General features: G+C 39.4%; 1 protein-coding gene across 1 annotated transcript in view; it reads left to right on the forward strand.

Annotated features, from left to right (window-relative positions):
- Nucleotides 1–24,823, forward strand: part of COL12A1 (collagen type XII alpha 1 chain) — a 110,149-nt gene that overhangs the window by 26,490 nt on the left and 58,836 nt on the right. The window contains exons 13-26 of the mRNA XM_065889016.1: nucleotides 4,632–4,904; nucleotides 9,817–10,083; nucleotides 10,548–10,740; nucleotides 11,331–11,452; nucleotides 13,233–13,382; nucleotides 13,464–13,583; nucleotides 13,682–13,846; nucleotides 14,422–14,568; nucleotides 16,814–16,953; nucleotides 17,469–17,598; nucleotides 19,286–19,428; nucleotides 19,741–19,870; nucleotides 21,703–21,839; nucleotides 22,934–23,063. Of these exons, the coding sequence (XP_065745088.1) occupies nucleotides 4,632–4,904; nucleotides 9,817–10,083; nucleotides 10,548–10,740; nucleotides 11,331–11,452; nucleotides 13,233–13,382; nucleotides 13,464–13,583; nucleotides 13,682–13,846; nucleotides 14,422–14,568; nucleotides 16,814–16,953; nucleotides 17,469–17,598; nucleotides 19,286–19,428; nucleotides 19,741–19,870; nucleotides 21,703–21,839; nucleotides 22,934–23,063 (2,247 nt within the window). The remainder of the gene's footprint in view (nucleotides 1–4,631; nucleotides 4,905–9,816; nucleotides 10,084–10,547; nucleotides 10,741–11,330; nucleotides 11,453–13,232; nucleotides 13,383–13,463; nucleotides 13,584–13,681; nucleotides 13,847–14,421; nucleotides 14,569–16,813; nucleotides 16,954–17,468; nucleotides 17,599–19,285; nucleotides 19,429–19,740; nucleotides 19,871–21,702; nucleotides 21,840–22,933; nucleotides 23,064–24,823) is intronic.

The following is a 24,823-nucleotide window of genomic DNA, read 5'->3' on the forward strand; positions in this document are numbered from 1 at the left end:
GTCCTTTGGAATGGTGACTCCAAGTCGTTGGTTGTAAATCAAGTGTGTTTCCACATGAACGTTATCCAGAGCAGGTCTTCTGTATTCTGCTGTGGAAAGTTGGATGACTCTGAGCTGAGCTCTAACGGAAAAGACAAATTGATTCAGAAGAGGGTTTACATTACATTTTCAATTTAACTTCTATTTTTGAAAGTGGTATGTGAAACTCAATGAAAGCCGGCTGGAACAATCTGTAAGGTGAAAACAGAGTTTCATTTCATAATGATTAATATTTCAGTTATCATCATTGGCTAATTTGTGTATAATTATATTTGAATTGGATGACGATTTGCTTTTTAGAAAGCAAATGGAAAAGAGCTAAGGAAATGTAGGAAAGTTACTTAAATGAGGCCTTAGTTCTTTGGCCTCATCTGTGGAAAAAGTAGAATCAACCCCTTGTGGATGTTCAGGTCATGAGAAATGCACCTGTCTAATTACTTGCCTCAGCAGCACAGAGATGCGTGCACGCAGGCACCAGAAGTGATGCCTTTTGAATATATGTGAGTATGTTCTGTAATCAGATCAGAAATACTGAGTATCAAAATTTCAAAAACTGATGAATTTTGTTTGTTTAAATTTATGACAGAAAAGCATTGTTATTCCTTGCATCTATCCTGGTACTATACTGGGCAGAACAGAGTAGAAAGGAGAACTATTGAGAAGGAATCAAAGGAATAGAGATGAAGGAATGCCGTCATTGCAGAAGATGACTTGTTTGAAACGATTGCCGGAAATTCTATTCCCAGAGGTAAAAGTAATATGCAAAGTGCAGGCATATGGTTCAGAACAGCAGAAAACAAGTACCATGAGATTAAATTATTGAAAACAATGTCACTTAGGTAAAAAACATGAACAAACCCAAACATCATAAAACATAGATTTGTAAGTCTTGGGGCAAAGGGAGAAGAGGAACTCAAAACAGGGGAGCCTTTGGTGGTGCAGAAGTGGGTCCACGTTTGGGGAAACGTTGAGACAAAGTGGCAAAAAGTCTCCTGGAGTTGGTTTCTGCTCACTGCCACTGTTTCTATGTCTTCCCCTTTTGAAGAGTGGTAACCTTTGCTGGACAGAGGCTATATACTGGTCTTCTTACATCTTTCTTATTCCTCTCTCTTTCCTCTTCCTTCCCAGGTACGCTAAAAAGAGACTCTCGCAAACCCAATCCAAGCCAAATAATCTCTTTCTGTAGCTACTGATGTCCGAAGTTCCATAGTTTGAGGACAAAACCTCCAATTCAATATATTAAACCAAAGCAAATGTCTGGCTAGGTAACCCTTGGGTCAAACCTAATTCACAGGGAAATGTGATCAACGCTTGAAGAAGAAGCATGCGTTGAGAGCCTTTTGACGCAGGATAGAGGGGAGGAGACAGCGGTGAACATCCCACTCATGTTATGGGACGGAAAGGGTGTGACGAGAGGCGTCAGTCGACTTCTCTGGTCTCCGAGGGTCAGCCTTGGGCACGTGCCACTACCTAAAGAGTGACTTGTTGTGTGTGGCCATAGACCCATGCGATATAGACACCATCCCGCCGTCCCACACAGCGTCCCTGTGTCCGCCGATTTTGACCAGCTTTGCTTTAATCACACCTGTCTCTCATTTCAGAGTGAAAGCGAGTGTGAGGGTTCCTTCCCACACTGACCAAACAACTTCCAAATAAAAGCCCCCAAATGAGAAAGGAGTAGAGGATCGTGGAGGAATTAGGATCACAGAGGAGATTGAAAAGATTTTTAGAAAGCATCAGGGCTCAGGCACATCTCCAGATACTCCAATTTAATTGACCTGGGCATGGCCGAGCCTTTAGCTCTCTGGGTGATTCTGTGTATCTGATCAGGTCCAGTCCAATTATTGCGTTGCTGAGGGTCCCAGGGCCCCAGGAGGTGATGGCCTGCTCACCAGGTCCCCAGACTAGCTTGGCCATTTGGCAGCCTGCCAGTCATATCACAGGGTGAATTCAACTGCTGCTTTTCTTGTAAGTTAATATTTGGCCAAGCCAAGTTTCCATTTTTTAAAACTTCAAGGGTTATAGGTCTGATAAAATAGACTTGTCTCGAGTACATCATATTCTCAAGATTCTTGGGTGTAGTGCAACAGCTGGAAAACCCAACTCCCCTGCTTTTTGGAGCAAAACTGTTTTTCAGTGCATTTGACAACAGTATAAACTTAATATTTAGGATTATTTCTATCAAATTGACTGACTGACATAACAAGAAACCCATTGAAGCAGTTTATCTGTTCAATCTTGGCTTCTGATTTGAGGTGTCTTTTTTCTTTCTTTGGGTTCCATATTTCTTTGTCATGAACATGCAGTGTTGCAGTACCAGTGCCTGCCAGTAATGCCTTTATGCGCGAGGCAGAAACTATAATTTTCTGAGGATTTTTTTCTGTGATTGAGAATTTACTTAGTGTTCACTTGAATTAGTGTTGTCATGCCATTAACTGGAACTCAGGAACATTTTTCAGCTAATATTTTATTTGAATCTTAAAAAGTGGTTTTACAGATTCTTTCCAGGATGTTGACAAACCTTGCAAAGGCCTTTACTGCAGTTTTACTAATATTTTGTTCTAGCTTTCCAGGTCTTGAGAGTGTTAACATAGTTGATTAAAATCCATGGGAATACATGTCTCGTGAGCTAGGCTTCTTTTGTTTGTAGCCCAGAAGTATCTTTGTGAATGTATTTTTGCTTCAACCACAGTTCCCTTCCTATTATTTTTCTCACAGTGAAATCACTAGCCTGTGTTTGTGAGATTGATGTCGTGTTGCCATGGAAATAAACAATGTCACAAATTCGGTGCTATAGAAAGTAGGGAGAAAAACAGGCTGAGAAGCATAACCTTTGGGAAAACTAGAAACTAAAATTGTTGTTTGTAAATTACTGCAGTGTCAATTTGGAAGATAATTCCCACGTTCTAAGCTAACTTTGTCTTATACTTTTCGGGAATGTTATTAATGCAGCTCGTTAGCTCACTTAATCTCAGAATCACTTTCAAGTACTTTCAAGTATTATTTCACCACAGTTGTTGCTAACTGCAACTTAGGAAATTTAAGTGAAGAGGCACGTATGAAAAAAGGATGTAGTGTATATCAAGCAGAGGAAACATGCTGCAGATTTAAAACTTAGAGACCAGTAGTTGGGCTATCGATGATCAAAACAAAGTAAAAAGCAAAAAAACAAACCCAGCAACCACGTCAAACCCAACCCAACCCAACCCAACCAAAGAAACACTTTGTTTATGTTCCTGTAGATAGAGAAGATGTAAAGATGTGTGACCATTTAAGTAGCAAATACAATTAAAGAAGACCTTCAAATGAAGATTAACCTCAAGTACTGGGGGAAATAAGTCAGTATGTTCTTGAAAATAAATACTCCAGGTTGCAGTGAAATATGTAACTAATTTCCCTCCAGAGATGAGATGTCCTGTCAGCAGTTGAAGTTATTTATAATGGAGTTAGAATTTTCCATTTCATCTTGGGGTCTGGTAGGATGCCCAGCTCCCATTTTATTTATTTTTCCCTCTGTAATCTACCATATATGATAGGTTTATTGTCCACTAAGATTTCTTTTTCATTTACTGTTATCTTTATGTACTGAAATTTAGATAATTATGAGTATTTTAAAGATATTCATTTTTACTCTGATTCAAGTGAAATAACAGTCTTCAACATTCTTGTAGCAGCATTATATATCATTTTCTTGAATACACAACAATTACTGGTAAAATGTATGCTGTAGAAGCAGATAGTTTTATATTTATGTCATACTGTGGCATAAACCCTAGTAAAGGTAGCCAATATAAAGTGACCTGTATATTTATCGTACATTTAAATTATGGAAAGTTAGGGTTTTATTGGTAGACATCTGTGTCTCCTATTAAGTCAAGGTTGCTGTATTTTTCCGTTTGGGTTGTACTTCTTTTTTTAAATGAGAGAGCCAAAATTTAGCAGCAAGCATTTTCGATCGGCTAGAACAAGTGGTGTGTTTTATTTTGATGACTAATTGCTTTTAGATTTTCCAGAAGAATTGGTGGTTTTTAGTTTCCTTAGGGTTAAGCTGTAATTGAAATTTTGCATTTCTGCCCTTTTAGCTTTGTGAATAGAGTTTCCCCCCCCCCAAAAAAAATTGTTGGAATTAAGATTTGCAAGTGATATGAGATTGTTGGAGTTACTGGAAGTGGTATGTTGAAACTGAGCTTATTTAAATAAGATAAGAGGAAAAAATGATGGTGAAGAAATAAAGATCTTTGTGCACAATAAGAACTGAACTGTAAAATTTGGGGATTTAGATGCTTTTTTTTTCCTTTGGAATTTTTTTTAGGCACGTACTTCTTCATATTTCGATGCCATTCTTGTCCTGAAGGACATTCCAATCTGATTGGACATATGGGGGCCAGGGTGATAGGCAGGAATCAGGTATAATTCCAAAGTTTAATCCCATCTTCTGTTCCACTGACAGAATAGGACAGACAGCTTAGAAGGAAGAAATGGGCAACTTTAGACAAATTGACTCCAGCAAATCAGGATGTCTACTAGGATGAAGGAGTATTTACATGTATAGTAGGCATTAAAAAATGATCCCCCTTTCACTTCTATTCTAGAGCGTGGTTCACCTCAGAATTTGATTACTAAAGATATCACCGACACATCGATTGGCGCTTACTGGACGTCTGCTCCAGGAATGGTTCGCGGTTACAGGGTCTCTTGGAAATCGATGTATGATGATATTGAGGCTGGAGAGAAGAGTCTTCCTGGAGATGCAATTCATACTATCATAGAAAATCTGCAGCCAGAGACCAAATACAGAGTTTCAGTATTTGCAACTTACAGTAGCGGAGAAGGAGAACCTTTGAGAGGAGAAGCCACAACTGAATGTAGGTAACAGTCCGAGGGGGTTTGAGTGTGTTGGTGCTACCTAATAGCTATCAGCTCATCATAACCACTTGCATTTTTTCCTTATATGACAAATGGGGACTCAAAAATTAGGACCTTTAATGAATGTGGTTTAAATTCAGGTTTCTTTTGTATCTAAAATTATATCAAAGTCTGAAATATTGAATCCCTTCCAACTACCTACACAGTTGACCCTTGAACAATGTGAGGGTTAATCTGAGTACAGTTTATAGTCAGCTCTGCTTATCTCAGCTTCCTCTGCATCTCAGGAAAAAGCCAACCTCAGATCATGTAGTCCTGTAGCATTTGCTAGTGAAAAAAATCTGTGTATAAGTGGACCCTCGAAGTTCAAACCTTCATTGTTCAAAGGTGAACTGTGTTTGTCTCTCTCTCAGTCTCTCTCTCTCTCTCTCTCTTTTTTTTTTTCTGGTGGAAAGATCAACTAGATTAGAAGCTCGGCTAGTATAAAGATCAGAAGCTATGGAGACAAAGAAAATTCAGGCATATTTATAACTATATTACCTTGGCCAAGTTCTGGAACCTTCTTTGAGCCTCAGTTTCCTAATGTGTAGAATGCAGCCTCAGATTGTCTTGAGGATTAAATGAAATAACAGTGGGCAAAGCACCAAGCATAGTGCCCAGCTACCTTGAGAAGGTTGATGAATGACGTGGCTATTGAGACTATGATTGTCTCAATATGATACAATATGATACAATATGATACATCCAAGACTAATCCTAGGTTATTTTTACTATGTTTGCGGAGGCTAAGTCAAGTCTACTCAGGTTTCTGGAGGCTAAAATTTACCTTAATCTCATTAATATTCTTTCTTGTGAAAAATTTTGAATCACCCTCTCATCACTTATTATCAGGTGGCTAGTGAGAGGCATGTCGGTATTTCTCAATTGTCCTTCCTAAAAAGTAATTTGTTAAGGATGGGCATTTCTAAGTATTTATAGGAGAAAAGTTTATTCCTATTGCTTGGGAGGATTTTAGGAAAAGGGGAAAGATTGGGGCACTCTTGCATTTCCTTTTATTAGAAAGAATTGGAGGAAAGGGGTGGTTTTTCTGCCAAAGGAGGAGAGAGGGAAACACCATGAGCAATTTCAATGAAGTCCTGTATCTGGATTTTAGGTTGTCCTTAAACGAAAATCTTTTGGTCTGAGTTCTCTGAGGAATTCATCTTTTTTTTTTTTTTAAATCACTGGCAAACTCAGTTGGATATGTCTAAGCTTAAATCTGTGTCAAAATTAACCGGATTAAAAAAATCAAACTCCTGATAGGAGATTTAAATACAAGAAAGGGCACATTTCTCGGATAGTCACATGATTGGTTTCCATGGTAGTGATTGAAATCTTGTGTCTGAATATATTGGCTGATATAGTTTAAGAAGCTGGCCCAAATTCATCTCTATTTCTGGTAAATATTCACTTGTTGTAAAGAGAAGCCATGTTGTAAACTTAGGCCACATATGACACATCTAGCTAAATTTATTTGTAGGAGTGAAGATACAATTCACGTGGCTGAGAAATTATCAAAATTTATATACTAAGAGGGAAACTTTCCCCCAAGATTCTCCTCCATCATTTCTTCTTGTGAAAAGATTGAATCCTCAGATATTTATTTGGGATTTAAAATCTCCCCAAGGATATGTTTTCGTCCAAAGCAAGTATGTTAGCAGAAATCCTAGATAAATTTTCATCTCTAAGAAGCTGAGCATCTAAGAAATTTTCACTATTTCTTGGCTAATTGATTGATTTAGAGGTGAGTGAACAGAAAAGCCTCTTTCTAACTATGAGCATACTAGGCAGCAATGAAAGTACATTTTCTAGAGGGTATGCCAGCTGCTCAAACAGCTAGGCAAGTAAGATGGAAGACAGGAGCCTTTCTTTGTTCTACTACCATTTTGTTGTTGTGTTTTGCTTTGCTCTCTTTGTGGAAAGCGAGGTAGTTTAGAAAGTACTTTGAGAGATCTGAGTCAGGTGTCGCATATTCAGGTGGTGGATGAGTCCTAAATGGTGCGGATAACTGGGTCGAGTCACTGGGTCATGCTCTTAGAGTTTCTTATAAACTTCCAAGCAGACATTTTGGAAATATTTTCAGGAAACATTTTCTGTTTTCACCTGACACTCAGAGGCATGGTATGCAGACTGTTGATACAATGAAAACCATGAATTGTGGCTAGAAGGCCAGCAGATGGGACACTTTCTACCGGCCCTCCAATTATGGCAGCTGGTTTAGCAGAGGTACAGTGGGTGTTGGAAAGCATCTTGTGCGAGTTACTAAAACATGAAAAGAACTTAGAGTGGGAGTATTAACAGCTTTTTATGGCATGTGGCATACCTATGAATGGAGTGAAAAATCTTGCTTTTTCCTTATGGGAAGCCAACAAGGATTTTTTTTCCCTCCTTAAAATCCAAAGTTTCCCATTAAAGCTAAGATGAGGTATGTTGGACTTTATTTAGCTTCAATTCCTCTATTTTAAAGAATCAATTAAAAATCAGGAATACAATTGAGATCCTTGAAGCATTTCAAGGTATGAAGTACAATATTTGACTGTTATTAACATATTTAAATTTGGGAATATTTTAAAGTTTGGGATCCCACTCTTTTGGGGACATAGGTTTCTTTTTAGATCAATACTCGTAAGATTTAAATGTCCATTTTTCTCAATTCTGAGTTGTATGAAATTGGTTTGAGAAATTTGTGTAAGGGAGAGATGTCCTTTTCCACTGAACAAAACTTGAAGAGGTGGAAACAAGAGGTCAGAAAACATATTTTAGCAGAACTCTTTCTATAAAAGTGTTAGACACACATTGATTTATTCAACATTTGTAACAAATAGATTGTTCTGTGTACTATTCTTTCCCCTACTCTTTCCAAAATCCTATGTAAGGTCTTTACATTTTTTGTTTGAAAATATATATTTTTTTCTTTTAATAGTTCACTTACCTGGAGAATAGTAATAAAGAATTGAGGATTAACTAAATAAATTTTAATATTTCCAGAGAGTAATGGAATTGGCTGAGAATTCTCTTACTTTCTTTCTTTTTTTTTTTTAACATCTTTATTGGGGTCTAATTGCTTTACAATGGTGTGTTAGTTTCTGCTTTATAACAAAGTGAATCAGTTATACATATACGCGTGTTCCCATATGTCTTCCCTCTTGCGTCTCCCTCCCTCCCACCCTCCCTCTCTTACTTTCTTTAAACCCTAAAATTAAAAAATTGCAACCAATATACTCTTAGTTGAAATTATACTTGCATCTTTCAGAAAACTAATTTATAACCATATATTGAATTTCTTTATCTATTTTGTCATTCTTACCTTTGCCCTCTGTACATAGCATATCTTTTGCTCATATGGCTGCTGTCAAGATTTTCTTTTTATACTGATTTTAAGTAATTTGCTTATGATGTGCCTTGGTGTAGTCTTTTCATGTTTCTTGTGCTTCAGGTTCATTGAGATTGTTGGATCTGTGGGTTTATAGTTTTATAAAATTTGAAAATATTCAGACCATTATTTCTTCAAATATTTTATTTATTGCCCCCCACTTTCTTCAGATACTCTGGTTCTACAGGTACTCGTCTGCTTGAAGTTATCACAGAGCTCACTGCTGTGCTGTTCAGTTTGTCAATCTTTTCTCTTTTCTTGTGTTTCATTTTATTTTTATTTATTTATTTTTTTAAAAAATTATTTAATTTATTTATTTGGTTGCACCAGGTCTTAGGTGCAGCACGGGGGCTCCTTAGATGTGGCACATGAACCCTTAGTTGCGGCATGCATGTGGGATCTAGTTTCCTGACCAGGGATCAAAGCCAGGCCCCCTGCATTGGGAGCGCGGAGTCTTATCCACTGCACCACCAGGGAGGTCCCTTGTGTTTCATTTTAGATAGTTTCTATTATCATGTCATCAAGTTTGCTAATTTTTTTCCTGCAATTTCTAATCTGCTCTTAATACCACCCTGTGCATGTTTCCTCTTAGACATTGTATTTTTCACCTCTAGAAGTTTGGTTTGAGTCTTTCTTATTTATTCTATGTGTTTACTTAACTTGCTTTAACATTTCTTCTACCATCATTAGCATATGGAATATAGTTATAATAGCTGTTTTAAGGTCCCTTTTGAATAATTCTGTCATATGCATTATTTGTAGTGCCGTTTCTTTTTTTTTAATTTTGCGGTACGCGGGCCTCTCACTGCTATGGCCTCTCCTGTTGCGGAGCACAGGCTCCGGACGCGCAGGCTCAGCGGCCATGGCTCACGGGCCCAGCCGCTCCGCGGCGTGTGGGATCTTCCCGGACCGGGGCACGAACCCGTGTCCCCTGCATCGGCAGGCGGACTCTCAACCACTGCGCACCAGGGAAGCCCCCCCTGAGATATTTTTATGTGTCAGTTTCCTGTTCCTTTGTGCTGATAGTCTTACATGTACACGGCAGTCACAAAGGATGGTGTTAACTGCGGTCGCTATGGCTAGTCATTTATGAATTGTTCTTTCTTCTGAAAAGATTCAAGGAATATTTCTGACCCTGTGTTCATGTAATTTCTACCGGAATTCTTTACAGATGGAAATATAATAAAAATTCTAAAAGCTCATCTCCAGAAATGGGTGTTTTCTTTACTAAAGTCTCTGGAATGCAAATATGAAATCCTTGCAATATGAATTCCCATTTTTTAGTTATTAGCCAGTTGAAGAGAAAACATCTCACTGTGACCTCACTGAGATTAGGCTCACAAGCCATCCTGAACTTAGGAGAGCTCACAATGCTAAGTAAAGGAATAGTGTACGTATTTAAGAAACCACACATAGCGTTTTGTCACGTAAATGGGGAGGTGGACATAAACATTTTCTTTCAGCACAGTATACATTGTAATCTTCCTTTCATCTCACAGTGTCCGATGATTCGAAAACCTTGAAAGTGGATGAAGAAACAGAAAACACAATGAGAGTTACCTGGAAACCAGCACCTGGGAAAGTTGTCAACTACCGTGTTGTGTATCGCCCCCGTGTGGGCGGGAGACAGATGGTTGCCAAGGTGTCACCCACTGTCAGCTCAACAACGTTAAAGCGACTTCAGCCCCAGACCACGTATGACATCACAGTTCTCCCAGTTTACAAGACAGGAGAAGGAAAGCTCAGGCAAGGTTCAGGAACAACAGGTATAAAACCATAATAATTTTGGGGGGAAAGTGTGTAATATTTTAAAGGGAGATTTTAATATATCTACTTCATTTGTAAATGTCTAAAATGCAGTCTGTAATAAATTATACTATAATAGTTAGGTAGGATGCCTAATTAGCATATGATTTTTACCAATCTAGTTCCTGGTAAAATGATTCTACATATTAATGGTCTAATGCTAAAATCTAATCTTCTGAATTGGGAGTACTATTTATACTTCCACTAGGGTAACACTCTATTATTCTGATTTTTATTGGGTATTATAGCTTGTGCTTTCTGACTTAATCCTTTTTATAAATGTATATTTTGAAGTATTTTGTTTGTGATGATTGCCGTGTATATCACTTAGATATTTTGAATTCAACTTCTTATTGTAGGGGCTATAAAAAACCCCCAAAGCCTAGGCTTATGGATAATATTTTAACATCTATTATCTTTACAGCTTCTCGATTTAAATCACCCAGAAACCTCAAAACATCTGACCCAACCATGTCAAGCTTCCGGGTGACTTGGGAGCCTGCACCTGGGGAGGTCAAGGGTTACAAGGTCACATTTCACCCCACGGGAGATGACAGAAGACTGGGGGAGTTAGTGGTTGGACCATATGACAACACAGTTGTTTTGGAGGAGCTTAGGTAGGAATGAACTCTATTCCGTTTTTGTTAACAGATTGTGCCTTCCACACATGATCACGTATGTGTCTGTTTGCCGGCAGAGTATTTAAAATCAGCCAAAGTTGCTTTCCTCACTCTTGGTGCTGCTGAAGTTGAGGTTAGGGTTCAGAGACTCAAGTTTAGGCCTGAGCAGTTGTACTCTTTTAATGACTTGTTATTAAGTGATCAGGGATGGTGTTTCTTCAGTAACACCCTGCTTTTTAAAAATTAACATCCACATTGCACGATTTCACCAAAAGCAGTTTATCACCAGCCAGCCTTATGGGAAGGTAGGAGTCCCCATGCCTTCCGGAAAGGCCCAGGTGACTGACCCTGAGATGCGAGTGTGCATCGTCTCCCAGGGTGGGCTGCAGGGTCCCCTTGATACCTCAGAGTGTGGGCTTAAACTAGAATGTGACGGGAATTAGTTTCCTTCTTCTGCAGTGTTATGTATTATAAGTTCCTCTGAATGAAAGTTTGTAAGTCAAGTTGAATGTTTATAACAAAGCAAAAAAAAAAATGCTACCACTTGAGGTTATTATGCATACAGACTATATATTTTAACATTTCAGGGCAGGTACCACCTATAAAGTAAATGTTTTTGGAATGTTTGATGGAGGAGAAAGTTCACCACTTGTTGGACAAGAAATGACAACCCTCTCTGACACAACTGTAATGCCAGTTTTATCCTCTGGTAAGAAATTGAGTTACGTTCCCCTAGGAAAAGTCAGTATTTTGCAACTTTTTTTCAAATATGAATTGTTAGGTGACTCATACCATGAAAATTAACTATTAAATTTGACACTAAAATTTATTTCCGTAACATATACTTAAAAAATTCTTCAAAGATACAGCTAAGCACACTTTTGCCGACATTTTTTAAGGCTTTCTTGTCAGTGTTGCATTAGTTACATAGTACTGTATTATTTAAAGTTGAGATTTTACAATGATAATATACATTATCTTTAACCTTTAATATACATTATCTTTAATCTCTTTCTAATAATTAAAATGCAGTTTTATTTTGTTAAAGTCATCGTAAAAATGATTTATCTGGGCTGAGCAAGCAGCACCTTGTTCCGTAAATAGGTGGGCAACTAAGACTTGGGAAGCAAAGTCTCATACTTTTCTGCTCCTGCCACGACTACAACTTGGATACACATGAAGCTAGTTTTGAACATTCTTCCAGGTGAGGGTGGTGGGTAGAGTTTGCTTCTAAATATTTTAATCATTTGCTAACAAAGAGTAGTCTTGGCAGATCAGGAGCAGACTTGTAAAGCCTTAGGTGCTTGGAATAGTACTTGGGAATCCTAACTCCTGATGGAGCGTCCAACATGCAGTGACGCCTTTGGATTGTGATGGGCATCACTGAATCTTTCTCAGCGAGTTTTTTTGTTGTTGTTGTTGTTTAGTAATATAAAGATCAGATGCTAACATGGCAAGAAGTTGAAAAATTTGTAGCTGGTAACATAAGCTCCTAGAAAAGAAAGCGTTTGAAAACATGGATGTGGATAAAAGAAGTGAAAGGGTCAACTCTTGCTGTTTTGCATTAATGTTCAATTGCTTCTCTTATGATGATGTTAATTAACTGACTTATATTTTTATTTTGTAGCTTGTGCACTGAGGATATTGGGATAATTCTCTCTTTCCAAAGCACCCTAGCTTTGTATCAGTGTTTGTGCGTGTGGTCTCTGTAGCTCTCAATCTGTATACTTGTTTGTATCTTTTTTCTAGATTGTCTTCCTTCTCTCTTGATTTTTTAAATGTGCAGACCTCACCAGCTGTATCTACCTGATTGTTATACATAGTAGATGATTAAGTTAAATAATGAAAAACTAAATAATAGCTATCAGACTTTTAAACACTATATCTTTACTTCAAAAAGTTCTAATTTTAAGAGTTATATGCCTAATCCTTCATAATATATGTAATACTGGGGGCTTTAATTAATTTAAAAGATATTTTTGGCTCACTGAAACTTTTTCTAGCTTACACATTTTAACAGTTCATCTCATACTTGTCTGCTAATGACCGCTGAATATTTAGAAAAATGCAACATCCAATCTAGATCACATTAAAAGTTTTATTAAAATTATTATTGTCTTATCGTTAGGTGGCTCTACATTCCCACTTAGATATTTTACCTTTTGGGTTTGTGAGCTCATTCAAATTCACGATGACGGTTTAATTCTCCGTGTTCTATGATCGCGGCTAGAAATATAGCCAAAGATGAATGAAAGATTTTCCACTGAAATAATTATTGGAGGGATGGACGGTTCCTGAGACTCTTATTTGAGGTTAATAAATCGTATGGCCCTGTTTTCAAAGCCTTCAACTCCAAATTACATCGCTGAGCCACAGAACTGAGGCAGTTAGGCGACACTGAGCCCCCAGGGGGTGGCAGAGGCGTGGCTAGGAAGTAACCCGACAAAGAATGTGCTCCTTACTCTGCTGTCTCACGATTGCTGTGTCAGGGATGGAGTGTCTCACCAGGGCTGAAGCAGACATCGTGCTGCTGGTGGATGGGTCATGGAGCATCGGCCGGGCGAATTTTAGAACCGTGAGGAGCTTCATCTCCCGTATCGTGGAAGTCTTTGAGATTGGCCCCAAAAGAGTACAGATTGGTAGGTGTGACAACATTGAAGGCATTTAGACGTCTCCATCATGCTCTTTTATACATGCTAATGCCAATGGTGTCCTTTTAGCCCTTGCTCAGTATAGCGGGGACCCCAGAACAGAGTGGCAGTTAAATGCTCACAAAGACAAGAAGAGCTTGTTGCAGGCTGTGGCAAACCTACCTTACAAAGGAGGCAATACCCTCACAGGTGAGTCAGGTGCTCCAGCGAGCTGTCAGCTCTCGCTTTCGGTCAAAGCTTGTGGCTGAAAAATGATGTGACTGATTCTCTTTTAACAATCCCACTAGGCATGGCTTTGAATTTCATTCGCCAACAGAGCTTCAAGACCCAAGCTGGCATGAGGCCTCGAGCTCGAAAAATCGGCGTTCTCATCACTGACGGAAAATCACAAGATGATGTTGAGGCACCTTCAAAAAAACTCAAGGATGAGGGCGTGGAACTGTTTGCTGTTGGTGAGCATTGACGAGAATTGCCACGCCCCCAGGGGTGACAAACGTGCCCAGGGTATTTTTGTAGTTAAAGATATTTTCTGAAGCATGAAAAAACAAACAGACACACTTGCCCTATCACATCATTTATCAAAATAATGTACCAGGAAGTTCATTCATGTTTTTCTTTTCTCCTTGTAATGGGATGAAACTACGTGGCTTCTTGGAAGAGAGTAATGAATCAAAAGGACAAATGTACCATTAATAGGATTCAGGAAAATTCTTGTTTGGTTTTCCACAGCACCATGTTTATTTTTGATATCCCTTATTTCACTTTCCAGGAAAAACACTGAAGAGACACTTTTTGGTGGGCACTCAGTGCCAGAAGCATTTAGAAGAAGCTAAACAAAACAGCCTTTAGTTTATATTATTTTTTGTTTCTATTTTATATATGTAATCAGTTTATTATTCAGGAAAATCATATATACATTCTAGTTAACATTGAATATATAAGGGTAGCCCATGAAATAATTTGCTTTGTTCCATTAATTTTTTTTCTGAGACATGCTTTTAATTTGCGTATATCCATTTTCCCCAAGGTATTAAGAATGCTGATGAAGTTGAGTTAAAGATGATTGCGACAGATCCCGATGATACCCATGCATACAATGTGGCGGATTTTGAGTCCCTCTCCAGGATCGTGGATGACCTCATCGTCAACTTGTGTAACAGCGTCAAAGGTCCAGGTAAGGTTAGCCCAGGGTTTCTCACCCTCAGCACTATTGGTATTTTGGTCCAGATAATTCTTTTTAGGATGGAGGAAGTGGATTCTTTTGTGCGTTGTGAGATGTTTAGCAGCATCCCTGGACTCTTCCCGCTGGATACTAGTAGCATCCCCTGAGTCATGACAACTAAAAGTATCTTCAGAATTTGCCAAATGTCTGCTGGGGAGAATACTGCCTCCAGCTGAGAATCATTGATTTAGTCCCTGATTTTTTTCTGATGGCATCAAACTATACATGACTTCTAGCTTATCTGAGGATACATTTTGTTTATATGTGCCTGCACACCACACACACACACACACACACACACACACACACACACACACACTCACAAGTGAGACTGGGGAAGAAATAGAGATGCTTTCTTTCCTGGTGTATATCTAATCTCTGGTAAAGCATCTTCACTCTACATAACTATTAAATGGTTGTTCCCAGACTTTTATTTCCTAAGGTTTGCTGCCTTTTGTTTTGGATTAGCAACGGAAGAGGGGTCTTATGTATGATTTGCTTTGCCCCAACTACAGATGATCACATTTGATACTTTGCACTTGTAACCTCTAAATATAAAGACAAATTATAATTTTAGAATTTGGTCTTTTAGAAAGGATATCATCTCTCTTCACCACTGAAGAAACAGATTTAGAGAAGTTCAGTTACTTATTCAAGGCCAAATGGGTAAAGACATTTTGAGAGGTCCTTGAAAAAAGGTAGCTATTGGTAAGGAATTAAGATTTAGAAATAAAATTATGGAAGTGAATTTTTAGTGACAAAGAGTGGTGTAAAATGACTACTATCTGTGTAAATCATAGGGCAAAACATGGTAAGCACCAAATTGAAGGTTTTTGGAAAACTAACGATAGAAACTATGGTTCTTATTATATGAGAAAAATTTCTTTTAAATACATGGAGATTCTGGTAAAGATTGTCTTTCACTAATTTATTCTGGTTTTGGAAAGTTGGAATGAGTTTCATAAATAAAGTGGTAGAAATGTTTCACGTGCTTTGGATACCGAGGCTACATTTATTTGAATGTTCCTTCTTGAATTTCTCTCTCCAAAATTTTGCAGATTTTCTTTTTGGATTTTGAACAATAGTCTGCCTTTTCCCAGGAGAAACAGACCAGCCAGGAATCCAGAATTTGTAGGCATCTGGCTCTGGATGAGCTGAGAGAGTTGTGGTTTTATTTAGTTGGAGAGAATTTTGAGTGGGGATGAAAACATCTTTTATCTCTTTTTCTTTCTTTTTTTCTACATCAGCTATGTAATAGTTGCATTCATTTAGTTTCCCAGACAGTAAAATTGCTTGATAATTTTGTAGGCTTGATTATGACCCAAGTACAATAAAGGTTAGGATACTAAGAATGGAAATTCTTTTTCTCAGCTTTGGCTCACAAAGAAAGTCGAAAGAGTTTATAGGAGAATGATTTGCCGTGCTCACGGAGTCACTGCATTAGTTCTCGTATAATCATCGTTTGGAACATCTTTCTAACGGTCCTAATATTTCTATTTTCATTGACATGTATTCCAAATATTTTTCTGTATCGGTCATTTCACCTGTACTTCTGAACAGAGAGTACAATCACAGGCAGTAGGATATTCCCGAATTTTAGAAGACTTGCTGGTTTCTCCTGTCTTCTGAGTGAGAAAGTGGTAAACTTCTCGTACCACCGAATTAGATCTTGTAAAGGAACTAAACGTGAATAAGACGCCAATTCTGTCTTCACAGAGTATAACTTATAGTTATGGAGATAAGACGTGCATATAAATAGTCAATATGATAATGAGGGCGGTGGACTTGGGTGGTGCCAAGAGCGATAAAGGCAGTGGAGCTGTCAGGACTCACGGTGTCATTTACTGGGATATGTACGAGGTTAGAGACCAGAGCAAGTATCCAAGGCTAAGTCAGAGGTTTTGAGTCTAGGTGACTGATAAACTGCGGTGCTTTAAGGAAGAGGGGGAGCAACTTTTCATGAAAAATCATGAGCTCAGGTTTGAGTTTCCAGAGGCCGAAGAACCCTTTGGCCACCCGTTCAGAGAGGACTTAGGAGTACTGGGCCTTTAAGCTGATTCACCGTAACTTCTTGGTATGTGAAAGAATACACGTAAAAGCCTGAAATATGGAGCGAAACACCATTTCAACCAAATTTAAATGTCGTCGCCTTGCTATGATAATGAAAAAAGTGTATGTACTTCATTTCCTCGTGTAGGTGACTTGGAAGCACCTTCCAACCTAGTTATTTCTGAGCAGACCCATCGTTCTATGAGAGTGAGCTGGATACCTCCTTCTGACAGTGTGGATAGGTATAAGGTGGAATACTACCCAGTTTCTGGAGGGAAACGGCAAGAAGTGAGTAGATAACCCACTCCTTCCTGGTCCTGAGATTGGGTCCTCCTTCTTAGGGCTCTGAGAGGAATGCTGGGGGGATGTAGGGGGCAGAACTGAGTCCAAGATGGCGCTCTCCATTTCTTGCTAGGCAAGCACTTCCATTTGGGCTTAATTAGAGGGAAAGAGCTTTGCTTAATTTCTTGTGGTTTTTTAATTAAGTATTTTTAATTAAGGATTAAGAGGATGCTTAATTTATCCATGAGTTTATATTAGAATCATCGAGTAGGGAGGGAACATTGAAGACCTTCTAGTTTTACCCGCTAATTTTACAAATAAGGAAACAACAGCTGGGAGAATAAACTGTATGAATTGTCCAAGATCTCGTTGTCATCTGGTGGTTTCCAAAAACAAAAGACAACGGTCTCCTTAAAATATGATTTCTGAGCTCATTGTAGTTAACCACTTCACAATTATAGGAGAAAAGAGGGAAGTGATTATAACGTAAGTTGTTATTCTCTTTAAAATTTTCCCCCTAGTTTTATGTGAGCCGACTGGAAAGCAGCGCAGTACTGAAGGATCTGAAGCCTGAAACTGAGTATGTTGTTAATGTGTATTCCGTGGTAGAAGACGAATACAGTGAACCCCTGAAGGGCACAGACACAACCTGTAAGTCCGATTGAAAAAGAAATCTTATCGTTGTTTTATTTTTTAAGTTAAAGAGGTGACAGCCCTTGTGGGATTTTTTTGGGTGTTCTTCTTTAAAAAATTTTTATCGAAATGTAGTTGATTTACAGTGTTGTGTTAGTTTCAGGTGCACAGCAAAGTGATTCAGTTATGCGCATACATTCTTTTTTAGATTCTTTTCCCTCATAGGTTATTACAAGATATTGAGTAGAGCTCCCTGTGCTCTACAGTAGGTCCTTGTTGGTTATCTATTTTATAGAGAGTAGTGTGTGTATGTTAACCCCAAACTCCTAATTTCTCTGTCCCCCCTACCCTCTTTGGTAACCATAAGTTTGTTTTCTACGTCTGTGAGTCTATTTGTGTTTCATAAATAAGTTCATCTGTACCGTGTGGGACTTCTGTCAGCCTTCCAAATCATTCCTTTATTCGATATCCATTCAACACATATTTACTGAATGCGTACTTTGTGCAGGTCCTCAATAAATACTCTGCGGTTTTCTCCTTTTACTGGCTGCTTCTGCCATCATGGGACCTGGCTGGGTAGTCTCCTTTTACTGGCTGCTTCTGCCATCATGGGACCTGGCTGGGTAGCCATCATGGGACCTGGCTGGGTAGTCATGGTCTGAGATATCTTAGAGGGAAGAGTACCTTTAACAGTTATCCACTTCTTAAGGGAAGATACCATGTGGGGAGTGGGACTCAGATTACTTGGAAGAGCAGCTTGCAGGAGTGACCAGCTCAGTTCTTCCTGCTGGCAGTGAGAGCTCCCCCCCCCCTTTTTTTTTACTGACTTTTGGACTCTGGCCTTTACTGGAGAAGCTCTAATGGCTTTGGCTTTGAGTAGAGCTTTGGGGAACGATGTTCCTCACTCCTATTCCTGGTAGGGTTTCTGAAGCCATATGAAAATACTCTTTCCTTCGTGGCTGGGCTCCAGGAAGAGGGGAGGCCTCTTACAAGAGGCAGGAGTGGGCGTCACTGAATCGCCTCTACTCACTGCTCAGTCTCTTAGGTCTTTATCTCTTCTCTTATTTCCCTTTATTTTAGACCATCAGAGGTGGGAAATAATGTATTTCATAATGGGCAGGATTAATCTGCTAATTCCTTAAAACTTTAAACTCAATCTTAGGACAAAAAATAGAAAACTGTGTAGGTGTTAAGTGGAGAGAAGGCAGTAAGCCTTTTACTCTGCCTCGTGGGCTAATCTTCTTTCTGAAGAATCCCCTAAGTTCCACTTATTAATAGATGACACCCTCATTTAAAATGTTTTAAAAAGAAAAATGAAATGAAATATTATGTTGGCTTTTTATGTATGAAATTTTATGGTCGAAGAATGAAAATGGTCAACTTACAGATGTTCCGGAAAAAGAGATTGAAATCTCAGGAAGTTGGTCTCTGTTTTGGCTTCCACATGAACTCGCTAGAATGCCATTTTACACTTAAACTTCTTTGCTCTATGAAATAGTTATCACATGCAGTCCTAGTATGAGGTGGCGATAAACAATGAGATCGGGTTTTTGCGGGGAGAGGAAAGGGTCATATTAGCTCTCATTGATTTCTCACAGTAACCTATTTTCTATTTAGCGTATACAAATATCAATAAGTAGGAAACGATTGAAAAATGAGCAGACTGACAAGAGCTAGACTGGTGTCTTCTTTTACATTCCAACAGTGCCGGTGCCCGTGGTCAGCCTGACCATTTACGACATTGGCTCGACCACCATGCACGTGAAGTGGCAGCCAGTGGGGGGCGCCACTGGCTACGCCTTGTCCTACGAACCCATCAACGCCACAGAGCCGACCAAACCCAAAGAGGTGGGAGGCGTTTGTTTCTTTATTGTTGGGTCTTCCTGGGACTTCACGGTTGCAGAGTCCCCATTAAGGGGCAGTTACTCACGAACTCGTTTATAACTTTACACCCAAAACAGAAAGACACAAGATTAGATTTGTGACCTGTGACGAATCTTAAAAAAACATCAGCCTGAGAAAGGAAATGCGGGGCAGAGAAATGAAAAATCAAAGTTGTGTGAAAATCTGGCAGTCACAGATTGGTGTAATTGTCCATCCCCGGTTAGTGGAAACGTTTAATTGGAATGTGTTGTCTCCCCTCGGCATGTCCGTCGGCAGATGCGCATGGAACCGACAGTGAGCGATATGCAGCTGAACGACCTCTTCCCCAATACTGAGTACGCGGTCACGGTCCAGGCCGCCCTTCACGACCTCACCAGCGACCCCTTCACTGCAAGGGAGGTCACCTGTAAGACGTCGCCAGTTCTTCTTCCCTTATTGCTGTGAATACAACACGCTCTTCAGGCTGCTTCTTTCACCCGATCGTGCTAACGATAATTTTGATAATTTGCGTGTCAGTTGTAGGGTTATTACTTATGGCAATCTAATTTGAGAAATTAAGGTTATTTCTGGACTTATGGCAGCATCTTAAATTGACTGTAAGATTCACATTTATTTTCCCATATTTTGAGATGTATCTTACAGTCAATGGTGTCTTACAATTGCGCTTGGTGAGGTGTCAGTCAGGGAATAGAACATGAAATAACGGTGCATCTTACAATCCATGTTGTTGTAGATCCATGAAATATTGTATATGGCGTTGGTGAGAAGGGAATGTCGGGTGAGTGTAGTTTTGGAGGAGGATACTAGGTTTAAGATCAAGATGTTCTAAGTTCTTGTTGAAGTAGAAACTATGGCACACATGAATAAGTCTGTTTCTGTTAAGTAAATGAACTCAGTCCCCAAACATGCTGATCATCTACGACACTCCAGTCCTGTGCTTAGGTGTTGGGAATGTACTGATAAAAATGTAGGGCAGCGTGGAGGACCCGGACTCTTTCGTGGTTTGCACTTCTCTTGTGTGTATTGTTCAGCCCCTTTTGTGTTTCTGGTTTGCTTCACTAGCACTTAGGTGCTTTTTCTTGAAAAGTGACAGCGATTGCTCTTAGGATCCTGGCCTTACCCAGCCAGTAGTTTTGTTTCATGCTTCTCGAGGTGGGCGTGCTGGGATTCTAAGTATGTCTTGGCTTAAATTTGGTGAGTCTCAGACCACATTTCGAAGGAAATTAAGAAGTTGGAAGAAATGTTCAAGGGGGAACGGTGTTGAGACAGAAGCATGATGAGGTAGAAAAGAGAAACCCCGCAAGGTGGAGCAGGATACATCACTGACAACAAATAATCATCTTTCATATGTCGGATCCTGTCTGGAGCTGGTGGTTTGCGGCAGTGGGTCGACGGCAGGTGGAGAGAGCGGGGAGCGGCTGAAAGACGAACGCGGATATGGGTTTGGATGTGGGGCTAGACTGCAGCAGTAGGGGAAGAGAGGGCACAGAGAGGGGCTGAGAGACGAAAACACTGAGGGGATGGAGGTGCAGAAACATGGAAGTGGAGACAGAGGTTCAGGAAGAGAGATTTACAGACTTGAAAGGAGAGACAGAGGAAGTTGGTGAAAGAGGCAGCTCGAGAGAGTGAGATACGTCTCATAGAACAAGAGAAAATCTCTCCATTAGTTATCCTCCCGGTCCTTTGTAAGGTAACGCTTTGTTTGACTTGGTGAAAATTTATGATTTGGATTTTCTTCTCACCGTTTGGGCTCCTGTGGGTTTTCTTGTAAGCTTATTGGTTGCTTAATTTCGTCTCATCTTCATGCTTCACTCTTGTAACCATTTGTTTTTCTATCACGTTCTTCAGGAAGCGTGACTCATTTTGATTTCTATCTTAACCGACTTAAATATCTGATAAAGACACATGAGCTGTACCTATATGGTGAATTATGGTTTATTATAGCTGAGCAGCAAGTAAGAGCTTATTTAAATAGAGTGGGAGAAAGTTAACATATAAATGAGAAGTTAGAGTTGTGATAAAAATTTAAATTTATCCTGTTTTTAAAAAGCCTCCTTAAGAAGAATTCAGCTGTACCTGGTAGAATCAAAGTGCTTTTATCATCATAGCCGATTTGTTTAGTTACTTTGCTGTACACCTTTAAGTTTTCTCCAAACAACTTCTTGAAAGCTTGTGTGGATGCTTTAGAGCTTTTTGGCTGAGAACCACATCTGGCCCCAATTTCTCATGCATTTCCAGTGCCTTTGCCCAGTCCTCGAGATCTGAAACTCAGAGATGTGACTCACAGCACCATGAACGTCTTATGGGAGCCCGCACCTGGAAAAGTGCGTAAATACATTGTTCGCTACAAAACCCCGGAAGAGGATGCCAAAGAGGTAGGTTGAGATTAGAAGGGGTTTAGAAATATTTGTTTAGTCCTAGCAGGTTTAACAGAAGAATCTAAACAAGTATAACGTGTTTTGAATACTTGTCACTTTATGAACATAGTGTTGGAAACGTTATATATTTATAGAGCACTATTTGAATATTGGTAATATATTGGACCGTCTTGCATTTAGTTTGGAAATGTTTTGCTGTGTGATATTAATCCTAAAAACATCATCCCTTTGGAGATAAAGAGTTATAGAGTTTAGATGGCATTTCGCTCTCCTGCAGGTGCTTCATATGGCGCTCTGCATTCTACGAATTACTGAAAAATGTCATAATAATGTTTCTCAAAATGAAAGCTAGCAAGGGGATGCAGGAAAGAAGAGGGGGAGTTTGTCAGGGAATGGGAAGATAGGACACTTGAGCAGGACAGAGAGAAAGTAGGAAGATAATGTCAGAGGATTGTCCCCTCTGGCTTTGAGAGTTTTTGAGATGATGCTGAGATGGAGAGCTATTTCCATGACAGCCTGCTTCAAAGTGGAAGCAAACCGAGGAGCTTCACCAGCGAATGGGTTTAGAACGTATGTTTGCCTGAAGGGGCATTCATGTGAGAATCTCAGAGGCATTTTTGCAAGCTAGAAGTGGTTTCTCTAAGCACCCAGTTACAGACTGTGCTGGTCATTTGGATTGTACACAAGCTATTTTATACCTGTGCACACATTCATTTCATTCTGGGTTTCAACGTCAAAAGCAGTGCAATGACCAGTGGGTCTAATCAGCTAATGCACAGGAGAATTTTTCCGAAATGAATCGCGCAGTGATACAAAGGGAGACGGGGAAGTGGGGGAAACGATTAGGTTGTTTGAATTCCTAGGCAGTCATCATTTACCAGACACTAGTGCCAGATACAGCTCAGTACATACATTTTTTCCACTTTGGAAACATTTTAAATGATCTCCAATTCCTGGACTCTTATGCAAATTGGAAAACACTGCTGTTTTTTGTACCACAATTCTTATGCTCTTGTGTTGAGAGATATAGCCAACAACAGAGGGATGTCAAAATTAAACTTTGTAAAAATAGTTCCACTGCTCTATTGTAGGTAGAGGTGGACAGGTCATGGGCCAGCACACCTCTTAAAGACCTCTTCTCACAAACCCGGTACACAGTCAGCGTGTCTGCGGTATATGATGAAGGGGAGTCTCCCCCAGTGACTGCTCAGGAAACCACCCGTGAGTTGTGTTTACGCTTTATTGATAATTGGAAGACAACACTGCATGCATGTGTCACTGAACTTACTGGATTATTTCATTTCTTTAAAAAAAAATTTTTTTTATTGGTGTGTAGTTGATTTGCAATGTTGTGTTAGTTTCAGGTATACAGTAAAGTGATTCAGTTATACACACACACGCACATGTATGTACGTATTCCTTTTCGGATTCTTTTCCCTTATAGGTTATTACAAAATACTGAGTATAGTTCTCTGTGCATTTCTTAACGTTATTTTTGCCAGAATTTAATAATGTTTGGGTTCACAGATTTCTTCCCATCTTCTATCTCTATGTCCATTCCTTTTATGATAATTTCTTTCCTATTATTCTACCAGCCACTGTCACTAATTCATCTTCCAGATACTTAACCAGGGTGTGTGTGTGTGTGTGTGTGTGTGTGTGTGTGTGTGTGTAAGGGGGTGGGGAGAAAGCATATTGGACGTTTTCTCTGGAAAGCATGCATTAGTTATCAATTTTTTTTGAGATCTTACTATATGTAAAGTGCTATCAGGGCTAACAAAATATAAGCATCTTTGCTCTCAGTAGTATTCCATTGTGAAGATAAAAAGTAACAATACATGGGATCATGTAAGGAAGGTGAGTTACATGGCACTCAGAGGAAGGGGAGATTCCACAGAGGGAAGGTGGAAGAATACAGGGCACCTGCAGGGGCCCCATCTTCCCTGCTCCATTCTGGGCCACCTCAAGGGATGTCGCTTTCTCTCCTATCATGCTGCTTCCATAGTATTTAACCCAATTATTACTGCCTGTTGGTCTTTTCCTGACTATTCTACTTCCCCCTGGCCCCTTCCTCGTGAAGGCACAAACATACTTATTTTGCTCAATTTTGAGTCTCTAGTTTCTCCCTCAGTGCTCAGCACATCATTTCCTAATTAAATGGTGGTTAAGGAATTGAGGTCTAGAGCCAGCAGGGTTCCCAAGAAATATAATGGGAGCCACAGAGGTAACTCAAAATTTTCTAGAAAATAGAAAAGGTAAGGAGAAAAATGAATTTTAATAATGTGTTTTATTCAGCCCAGTGTATCTAAAATGTTAGCATTTATCAGTATACTAATTATTTATATTTCACATTTGTTTTTGGTAGTAATTTTTTTGCAATCCGGTGTGTCTTAATTTACACTTTTCGCACATCTCAATTCAGATGCCACATTTCAAATGCTCAATAGCTACATGTGGCTGGTGGCTCCCATGGTGGACAGCACAGGGAGTCTAGAGAATTTAAATGACTTGCCCAGCCTCGCCCAGGAAGCTAGTGGTGAGGGATCAGTGCTATAGTCCAGAACTTTACTTCCTATCCAGCAACTCCCTCACCAGAGGCTCAGAAGCTTCTCCTTCAGTGCCCAACTGTCTATACATGATCAAGGCATCTTGTCAAATTTCACAGCCTCCTCCTTAACTTCAGACAGTATCCACTTCTGCTCTTTTCTTACCATGTGAAATCTCTTAGCAACTTTAATAACCTTCTTGGCATCAGTTCTTTCCTGGAAGGGTAGTGGCTAGAGATGAAAATTTGTCCATATGAGCAGGCGGACAGATGTTCATAAATACAACAGGAATTTAAAGGGAAGTAAAGGAACAGTAAAGGGCAGAAAAAGTCAGGAAGAAAGCCTAGTCAAAGCCTGTCATTTAATATATACTAAATTAATACTTGTTTTTAATCCTTAGGATTTCCTAAGAACTGTTAGATACATCCAAAGTGT

The sequence above is a fragment of the Phocoena phocoena genome, chromosome 12, assembly GCF_963924675.1.
Source record: "Phocoena phocoena chromosome 12, mPhoPho1.1, whole genome shotgun sequence".
NCBI classification, from domain to species: Eukaryota; Metazoa; Chordata; class Mammalia; order Artiodactyla; family Phocoenidae; genus Phocoena; species Phocoena phocoena.